The sequence below is a fragment of the Pelecanus crispus genome, chromosome 1 (assembly GCF_030463565.1).
Source record: "Pelecanus crispus isolate bPelCri1 chromosome 1, bPelCri1.pri, whole genome shotgun sequence".
NCBI classification, from domain to species: domain Eukaryota; kingdom Metazoa; phylum Chordata; class Aves; order Pelecaniformes; family Pelecanidae; genus Pelecanus; species Pelecanus crispus.
In genome coordinates, this window is record NC_134643.1 from 108,072,407 (window position 1) to 108,082,790 (window position 10,384).

The following is a 10,384-nucleotide window of genomic DNA, read 5'->3' on the forward strand; positions in this document are numbered from 1 at the left end:
CTTCTCTCTGTTTTTATAAGGCAGACTCTTCCTGTAATGAGTTTTAACGCAAAGCTTTTCAAACCACTCTCTCCTGTAACTTTCTGTAACAAACCCAAGAAGAAAGAGAGATACCCTATCCATGCATGATGTGGAAAAATGTTTGGGATTTTTTTTTTTTTAAAAAAAAAAAACAAAAACTTTGTACTATGTTGCACTAAAACATGTTTTATACAACACACCTGAGAGCTGTAGTAAACTGTGTTGAAATTGTGATTCCCATTGCTGCTGTTTTTTTGTCAGATTTAGGCTTTCATTATGCCTTTATGCACACTCCCTGCATAAAGGTGTGCTGAACTCCTGAGCCCCCTCCCCCTTTTAGGCAGCCTCTCCCCCACCCCTGTTCCCTGCTGCATCCACTCTCCTCCCGCCCCGGTAGCGCATGTCCTCTCTCTTGCAGGCTGGAGCTTGCAGACACCTTGCACCCTCTGGCTCTTCATACTTCTCCCTCCCATCCCTTCATTCATCCCATAATAGAATATAACAACAGAGGTGAGTCAGGTCTATTTATTGAATGGGATGCACTGTTTTTGAAATGCTCTGAAAATAGTAAGTACTTCGCTGTGTCATAGTCTGCATTTGAAGAAAAAAGCCACATTTTTTAAATAGAATTATCCACAGCAAATGTTAAGCAAATAATCTTTAGTAACCTTGATGTAAGTAGAAGACTATAGTTCACTGCAGAAGTTGCTTAAGTTGATGTAAAAATGCAACCTTTTCCTTGTCATTACCCGCTTTTACCTTGAGTAAGGGTTTGGTCAGTAGTCTTGAACTCCCCTATTAACTGAATTAGGGAAGCAGCGTGATATGTTCTTACCTGTATAGCAAAAGTGCTGTGAAATTGTGCAAAATGCACTGCTGATGCAGCACTTGGGTTGGGTTTGGGGTTTTTCTCCCATATTCATTTAAAACAAAAAAAAATACCCTCGGCTAAAATAACTGTGAGAAAACCCTGTTGTCCCTGGACATGATGAGCTGTTTGCCTGCCCACCCCCCTCCCCGCCCTGGTAGGCTCTCTTGGGCTGTACGTGCTATAACCTCTGCGCGAAGGAGCACAGGTTTTTAGCTTTACACATGCTCAGTGCAATAGCAAGCGGTGTCCCCAGCACTCCCCATCAGCAGCACAGGGCACCGAGCGTGGGCTAGCCGTCCTGGGTTTGCCAGGAGGCATCTCCGCCAGCCCATGTACGCTCCCTGAGGCCAGGTGTGCGTCCCTGACCCCCTCTGGCATGCTCCTATGGGCAGGACCCTGGTTTGGGGCAGCCTGTGTGGGTTTTGCTGCCTGTCCCGCTGCTGGAGCATCGCGAGCAATGCTGCAGCACGCACTGCAGCTGCCACACTGGCGAGGAGGGATGCCTCGGGGCTCGGCTGCTCGAGGGACGGACGCACTGTTGCGTGCTCCCGTCACACCCCCTTGTAACTGCTTTCGCCCACCCACTGCCCCCAAGTCCCAAGCTGCTAGCTCCAAAATGGCCTCCTCACTTAAGCCAACGAACACAAACAGAAAAAGCAGGCCTGGCTCTGGCTTATGCTCGCGTGCTTTAATCCAGCGGTTCTGTAAAACTTAGAGTGAGCTAGGGGCGGCAGGCGGGGTAAGCGTGCCCCCGGGGGGCCCTGCCGCCCGCCGCCTCGGCGATGCGGTACAAGTCCTTGGCCACCTGCTCCAGGCGGTCCCTGTACTCCAGGTGGGCGTAGAGGGAGGCGCTGACCCCCCGGAAACCATACATGGCCCCCCACCAGCAGGCCGCAATAGTGGCGGTGGAGTCGCTGTCACCCCCGTGGAAGAAAGCGCGGTGAGCCAGCTCTGTCCAGGAGTCCCCCGCGCCCAGCAGTGCGTCGTAAGCGATCATGGGAGCGTCGTGCCCGCTGCTGCCCCCCCAGCCACTGTAGCTGAGCGAGGTGTAGAACGAGTCTCTCTCTTCCACGCCGTACTTGGGGGGGAAGGTGGGCAGCGAGACCCCGTCTGATATGCCTCTCTCCACCAGGTATTTTTCCCATTGCTCTTCAAAGTAACGCCTGCAAAACAGGAGACAAGATGGAGGGGCTGTAAGAGACGTCCCACGGCAGCAGCATATACCCGAGCTCCCCGCAGGTGCTCCGGGCGCCAGCTGAAAACATGCCATGTCAAGAGCCTGGAGCAATGGCTCAGCAAAATGGTAGGCGTCCCCCATCTGTCAATCTAGGGACATGATTTACAGTAAGAGGCAGAAGGACATGTTTCAGTGAGTTAAGATTTCCCCTCCCTCCAGCCACATGGGAGAAGGCAGCGCAGCACCTGCTGCTGTCGCGCTGCACAGGATTCAAAGGCTCAGAGCGAGAACTGAGTCATCCTCCCAAATTCAGAGTACCTCTACCCCTGTCTGTGTGTGCTCCTGTGCACAGAGCCACAGTGAATCTGCAGCCACATTTGGTTATAACTTTCAAACTGAGCTCAGCCCTAAGCCTGGTGCTCTTCCCCAGTCTTGCTTCCCATCTTTCATCAGATCACGGTTGCTTGAGATGACAAGTCTAGCTACCTCATACTGGATCCAAAAAATGTCATACCTACATGACCCAAACACAATCTTTTTTTTTTTTTCTTCTAAATAAGTTAGACATATTTTTCCCCTGGGGCACTTCAGAGACTTTCTGAATCGATTCGATCCCACAGTAGTCATGTGCTGCTCTACGAGTTTACCATAAGGTGATTACGGACACCTAAGGATAAACAGACCTCACCCTCTCGTACGTGCAGTTTAATTTTAACAAAACCCAGTGCTGGGAGCGCAGCTCACCATTGCCCCATGTTCTCCTTCACGAAGAAGCCGGTGTCCTGCACGTAGGCTTTTGCCTGCGGCAGCACCTCCAGCAGCTTCTTCCCCCAGGCCGGGGGGGGCACACCGTTCACCGCGAAAGCCGTGAAAAGGGCCGAAGCCAGGGACCCCAGGTAGCCGGTGGGGTGGTGGTGGGTCATTCGGCCACTCTCAATGCTGACTTGGACCAGGGTTTCCAGCTCAGCAGGGTGGCAGAAACGCAGCCCAATGCACATGGAGCGCATGGCAGCCCCGCAGCCTGCCGCCCTGGGGCTGAAGGGGATCCTCCAGCCGTTCGGCTGCGATGGATTCAGCTTCAGCGCGTTTTCCTGACATGTGGCACCTGGACAGGAGCAGCAGAGCCCAAGAGCAAAAGAAAGGAAAGAAAAGAAAGAAACAGAAACACGCATCAGTAGGCGACAGGGTCACATAGCTCGGGAACCGAGGGAAGACAGGCAGGGTAGCAGGAAAGGAAGCATTACTCTCTGTAAGGGATTTGGGCTTCTCTGTCAAAACATCAGTTGTCTGCTCACATATGTTTTTTGCCTTAAGTTGCCGATGCCTCCTGCGTATTCCCAAGCAGACCTGGTAACTCCTGTTTGTGAAAATAATTTAAAAGTCTAGGGGAGTAAAAAGCCTTCCACTGCTGATTTACGTAATTTACATTTACATATTTACATTTCATGTTATTTAATAACTTATCTATAAAACATATATACTATATGTATTAGGTATACTATGTACACATGTATCTAGATATCTAGGTAGACATATATAAATATTAAGGAGTTTTGGAGGGCCATCAGATCACATCGATCCTTGATCCAAGGCATGCCTAAGTACCTCTGCGGTTTTTTTGCTGACAGTTGTTTAGCCTCTTTACAGGACCCTTTACAGACAGTGACCCCACATGCTCCCCAGGAATCTTTCCCATTGCCTCACCGATACAAAATGTTGTCCAGATCCTCCTTGCTGCAGTTTAAGTTTGTCAGAAAGCGAAGAATATAGTATCTCTCTCACCACAACATGGTCTGCATAACTGGCTTTACTGTACTCCAATAAGCTGAAGAACAACTGTACTAGGTCAGACCAAAGGTTTGTCCAGCCCACTGGCTCGTCTCCAGACACAGCCACTACCAGATGACTATGGAAAGAGTATAAAAAATGAGGCAAGTACAATGTTTCCCCAAGAAGACCCGCCTGGCTTCCAGCAGACAGAGGAGCACAGCCTGCTTGAGTCAGAAGATGGATCCAAAATGCTGTGTTCAATAACCCCCAATGGACCTAGCCACCATGAACTGGTCTCCTTAGCTTGAACCTGTTCATGCCTTCAGACTCCTTCAACATCCCATGGTAACCAGAGCCACAATTTTGTTATGCAAAGCATTTCCTTTTGTTTTAAACTGACATCTGACAATTTCCTTAAATTCCCCTCTAATTCTTACATTACAAGAAATAACACTTTTCATGCTCCAGGCTATTCAAGACTGTACATACTTTGTCCCTCTCCCTCAGTTTTCTCCTGCTCCCAGCTGACACCCTAGTCCAATTTTGCCCCTCTTCTGGTGCGAAGCCACACCATAACTCCTCCTTGCCCACCTCCATCTCTTTCACAGTTCTGCTATTTACTTTTTAAAGAAATGACTCTGCTTCTTCCAGTGGTGCTTCTTCAGAAACTCACTTAGTCCAGCACATTCATATCATAAAGCCATCTGCACAAACACATCCAAATTTCAGAGCCCAGCCAGCTTCCCCAGCCAAGACCGTGAAACAAATTTTGAGAGCTAAGCCCAAATGCTCGTGTGCAAGGAAGAGGAAACAGGTTTGAAACATTAAGTTATCTTTGATTCTCTTCTACCTTGCCTTTTTCTCCTAGTCTTCCCTTCTGGCCAAATCTTAAATGCTTCTTTTCCAGCAGAAAGGTAACTCAAGGGCAGGTTTCAAGCAGCTTCATTTAAGTTTTAATGTGTTGGACAATCGCAAAAGTGGACTCAAAAGACCAGTCTTCTCCTAACCACAGCGCACCCAGTCCTCTCTCAGACACACAGGGTAACAGCAGCAGTTGACATGCTCATGCACCCAAAACTAGACCGTTGCTCCTCTACTTTGCTGCCTAACCGAGACAGGTAGCTGATAAACTTGCAGGTGCTCTGTTACTCTGAAAGTCAAACTAAGTAGAACAGAGTAGCAAGGGAGAAGCCTGGTCTAGAAACTTCACATAACTACAATTCAATTACGTTTGGTACAATTCGATCACCATGATCTGGGAGCTTGCTAATCACAGCTAGGTACTACACTAAGTACTCTGCAGAGCTGTCCACTTCCTGCACTTTCATGTATACGCTTGGCAGTAGGATTTGGTATATGGCAGTCTGTTTTACCTGCACACGGCATTTACAGCACCCTTGTAACCGAAATACCTCCACATCCAATGGGCACAGCTTTAAGACTGGCTTCTCAACATGTGCTAAAAATAAATAATGGCTGGCTGGTGTCAGGAATAAGGTCACGTGGCTCCTTTTATAGTTCTGATCTAAGTGTCTTCCGCGTACTTCTTTTCCAACAGTGTTGTTACATTACAGGCTTATTAGATCGGCGCAGGATACAGCCCTCTGTGCAGTGTGAACAGGTGGACCAGCTCCCCGTGAACGGTTGCCTCAAACTGAAAAAGCAGCTTGGTCCTGTGGCTGTCGGACTATTCACCCCACAAGCCTGTCAACTGAAATCAACTTTGAGAATGGAAAGGGCCTGTGCAAGTCTCCCCCACAGGAAAAAACGGCTTGCCAGTCAGCACAGCCCACAATGTCAAGCCACTTCAGCTCTCATGAATTCCCCACAGCGTGACCCAGGCGCAAACCAGACCTGCTATTTCACCAGCCTCATCCGTGCCTGCTGTGCCGGCACACCGGCCTCTCGCGTGGTGCCACCGTCACCCCCTTCCCAGCAGATGAGACCTGCTGGATTTGTGGTGCCACATGGCCAGCCAACCCCTGGGTCAGTCCAGATGTTCCTCACACATCCTTCTTCCCGGTGCTTTACAGAGTGAAAATTGCGGGGCTGTGTTTCTCTGCTGGAAGAAGCAGTAGGCAGAGCTTTTGGTGTGGGTAGCACCGGGCTCTGCCGGGACTGATCACCACCAACCTCTAACTGAACTGCCTGGGAGTTTGATTTTGTGATGTCTCAAAGTGGGAACGTGTTCAGGCCTCTACATCTACTTTTCATGTAGTTTATTAACTCAGCGCTGGCTGCTATGTATCAAAATCATTAAGAGGGATGTCAGTATAATTTCCAACTTTCTGATGATTAACAGAAAACTGAGGCTTTTTTTTCTAAAATCTAACTACACTAAGCATTGCACTTATGACCTATAATAGGACATTAAAAAGAACCTGTCAAACAAAGCCACATTTTTCAAAAGCTGTACCAACTACCCTATTCGTATGTTCCTAGTAAAACAGACCTTCTGCCAGGAAGACAAGGGGAAGAGGAGAGAGCAAAGGGACTAGGGTAGCTTAAAATCAAAATCTGCATAATAAAAGCAAAATGAACTCTGTGATCTTGCTAGAACTGTGACAAAGACATTTCTTCAGGACACGTTTGTGCAGGTTGAGAGCAGCCAGTTCAGTCCTTGATAAAAAGTGATATTGTTCTTGCATTAACCATAGTCAAAAAAAAATGAGGAAGACGACAAGGCTTAAACTGTAAGGAAAAAGCGGTTATTCTGCAATAACAATTTACTTGCAGCTTTAAATCTGAGTGTTTTACTTTAGGCGATCACTACTGATAACCTGTAAATTAAAAAAAAAATTGTGTAAAAAAAACCCATATACAACAGCTAAGATTCTTGTGATTTATGAAGTATTATCCTCACGCTTTTCAACAGTTAAAATATTAAAACATTTGAAAGCCGATTTAGGAGGACCAAGCTAAAATCACGTTGTCAGGTATTTTTTTTAAAAACAGGTTTTAAAAAAAAAAAAGTGCTGTAGGAGTTTTTATATCAGGAAATTCTGTTTTGCAAATCCACCAAATCCTGGTTAGAAGTTCTTTGTACTAACAATAAGAGACTAAAAGCAACCTGAGGAGGGTACTGGTTTAAGGAAAGAAGAAATACAAGCAAAAAGCAGTGTGTGAGAAAGACAACCTGAAAAAGTTTCAAGTACGACTGGACACTATTTCTGGAATAGGGTTCCATTCCACTTACTTAAGACTCTTCATGAGCACAGACAATAACAGTTGTTTGGGATCAATCAACACACATAAAAAAGGTGAGTTAAAACAACTACATAGTGGTAAATAATTCCACAGTGAGAGGACTTGGACCGAAAGACAGAGTTTTGAAGCAGAAGGTTTCCTGGAGAGCTGTGGAGGCAGATGTAGTTGTACCATGAAAAAAGAAATATGGCCATGCTTGTGTTGTTTAATTCATTGCCTTCATTATCTGTAAAGAACAATGAATTTGGGGCTGTGGCACATCACAAAGAGCAATAATGGATATAGGGATTAACTTGCCATTGAATTAAGACACTGAGTTCTCCCCTGGGGCTGTATACTTGAGGTACACTGCTGCTGCCGTCTGGTGACTCATAACGTTGTGGGAATCCCTTTGTTGCTGCAGGTTTTTTTTTTTAAGGTCTAGACTCCCTTGTGTGGGTGAGCAGTGTGACTTTCCCCCACTGTTCTGGGGGAATCTCTTCTCTGTTGGGTGGAAGTTGCAGCAGCAACTTTCCATTCTCAGCCTCAAGGGCTGCGATGCCCTGGTGAGTACTTACTTTGGCCGGAACAGCGTCACCTTGGGTTATGATCTCAGTTAAAATCTATTTACTCTGAACTGCGGAAAGAAGTTATTGACATGCAACTTCTATCATTAGGATTTATCAATATGGCATGGAGACTCCAGACTGCAGACAGCTATTCAGGATATGGATTAGGTACTTCCTTTGGTAGTACATCAGTGGGCATTAAACTGTTAAGTATCAGGATTTAAGCTCTCAGAGCTGAGCACCTTTCCTGTGGCTGCAGCAGGAGCACTCCAGAATGCTGTGCAAGAACATTCCCAACAGACTTCAGGTTTTTTTCCATGTTACTTTCCCCCCTTCCCCCAAAATTTTATAAGGTTAAGTGTCCACAGACCCACTAAAGAAGTTGCATTTCTTTGTTTAGCTAGATAACCTGTCCTTTCCTTGTCACTCCGATTAGTGTCCATAGCAAATTTACTTTAAAATCCTTCACTTCCAAATGGGAACTGCTTTTGGGCATCTTGCAGCTCACTTACTCACAGGACTGCAGCAGGTGTGCTATTAGCCTTAGCTATTAATTACTAACATTTAAATTTTAGGTTCTTCTCGTTTTCATCTCAGGTTTTAGTCACCGAGCTTAGATAGCGGAGGCAAAAATAGCCTCCAGGTGCTGTCTCACTGCCAGCTGTGGTTAGTCCACCTTGGCAGACCCCATCAGCTCGAGGAACTACAAGATGCTCCTTTGCCAAAACAGCAGTGAGTATCTCGGAAGTTTAACCTGCCAACTCCTGCTATCCTGGCAAGCATTGTTACCCCTTCCTAAATACTTTATTACTTAGGGTACTCCAATAACTGAGACTATCTGTGTTAAAGAATACTGATAGTTTAGTTCTTTACACGAGGGTAGGAGGTCACTGTGGAAAGGTAAGCAGAATAAATTCCTGCTCGAGTTTCCAACCTCATTTACCTTGGAAATGCACAGCTCTGTCACACTATGCTCAGTGACCCTAAGAGAGCAATGCAGGATTTGGCCTTTCCCATGTTTAATGTCAGCCAGAACATTCTTGAGATATATTCTGGTCACTCCAGATAGGCACATCTAGGCAATTTATTTTCGATGTATAAACTTTGCATAGGATTGCTGAATTTGAGCATTTTCTGGATATATCATGCTACCTGCACAAGTCAAATTAGAGGCCCAGCCTCAGTAGCTCCAATTTAAGTTTAATTCAAGCATCCAGAAGAGGCTGGGCGATGAGCACAGAGAGAGAGATGGGGTCCTCAGGGAAGAGTTGGGTCAGCAGGCCTGGGTGAACTAGGAACTACAGGAACATGCTGTATATGGTTTGGCTACTGCAGCCTGTCAAGGCGCCCTTCCTGAATACTGCCACACACTGCCACTCCCTGCTGCCTGTGATCCAAACTCGGCACCATTGTGTCTATGCAGAGAAAAGAGAGACGATGGAAGTATAGGGTTCAGAAAAGATGACTGTGGCCTGACTGTCCTGGCACAGAAAGTAGACATGCAGAGCTAGCCAAAAGTAGACTTTGGGTTTAATAAATTTAATTATTCCAAGCAAGGATCTTTGTGCCTTTAAATATATTTTATGTGTAATTTATTGCACTTATTATGAGAAGTTCTATATTTAGAATATTTAGAATTTAGAAATCTCTGTTTAAATGTGTTGCTTTAACACAGCTTCTCAGGGTGCACATTATACACGGTTGAATTTATGTTTTTCATCCACTGAGTGTAGGAAAAGACACATCCGCAGCACAAAAGCCAGCATCCTTCCCCTGAGTTCAAGGCCAGGCCTCAAACACACCTGTAAGAATGTTTTGGAAACATGTGCAAAACAATATCTTTTTCATCTAGTTCAGAGAAGCCCAAACCACTTCAGCTTGCCTTATTATATTCTCTTTAGTTCATCCTGAAACAGGTACTGAGCGTGCAAAACTTCTGCCTTTACATGAAATAGGATTAACGCTATGAACAGCCAGGGCCAGCCTCAGCTCCAAGCTGCAGGAAAGGGAGAGAGGTTAGCGAGAGGACAGCCCTGCCCAGACAGCATTATAGAGGGGTTACCTGGAGCTCTGCCCATCATGTCATTCATGCACTCCCTGTAGTTCTTTGCAATCAGGGAATAGAGATGCTTTAAACTTTGGTTTTTCCCAGCAGCTACCAGGGCTTCGGCTGTGGCCAAGTGCATCACTGTGTCATCGCTGACCTTCCAACCTTGGATGCTGAGGTTGCCGAGTCCCCCCATCTCTGCCAGCTCCTTGTGGATGGCTGGGCCACTCTGCAGGAACTCCCATTTCCCATTGTAATAGCCCAGCGTGTCACCAACTGCGCTCAGCACCATCGCCGCCACATAGTTTTCCATCGTCTCAGGACACAATTTTTGCCCCAGGACTGCTTCAATGCAGAAAACGCTATGAAAAAAAAGAGGGAGATTAAAAATAAAATGTTTCCCAGTTCCAATACGAGCCTCTACTGCTAAGCTCCAGCAGGCTGGGTACCCAGCCTAGCACCCGTGTCTCCCTCAGAGGATATATTCCTTCAAAGCACATGCTTCCCCGCAGACCTCCGGCCGTGCGCACCCACCGGGAATAGCGCGGCAGCTCCCGGGCAGCCCAGCCCTGGGCCAGGGGCAGCCGGCCACGTCCTCCCGGCACGGTGGCAGCACCCTAGGATGAGGCTGCATGCCACAGCCAGGCCAAAGACCTAAAAGCAAGAGCAGGAACGTGTGCAGGCTATGTGACCGTACCCACGTTCAGCACTTTTTTGAGTGCAGGCCACAGCACCAGCAAGGA

At 46.9% G+C, this 10,384-nt stretch overlaps 1 protein-coding gene across 1 annotated transcript; it reads right to left on the reverse strand.

Moving 5' to 3' along the window:
- Positions 1 to 1,613: 1,613 nt before the first annotated feature.
- ADPRH (ADP-ribosylarginine hydrolase) lies at positions 1,614 to 9,979 on the reverse strand. Its single transcript, XM_009479982.2, has 3 exons — positions 9,657 to 9,979; positions 2,814 to 3,174; positions 1,614 to 2,055 (listed from the first exon to the last, which is right to left on the reverse strand). The coding sequence occupies exons 1-3, from the start codon at positions 9,952 to 9,954 to the stop codon at positions 1,614 to 1,616; spliced, it is 1,101 nt and encodes a 366-aa protein (XP_009478257.2). The 5' UTR covers positions 9,955 to 9,979.
- Positions 9,980 to 10,384: the final 405 nt, after the last annotated feature.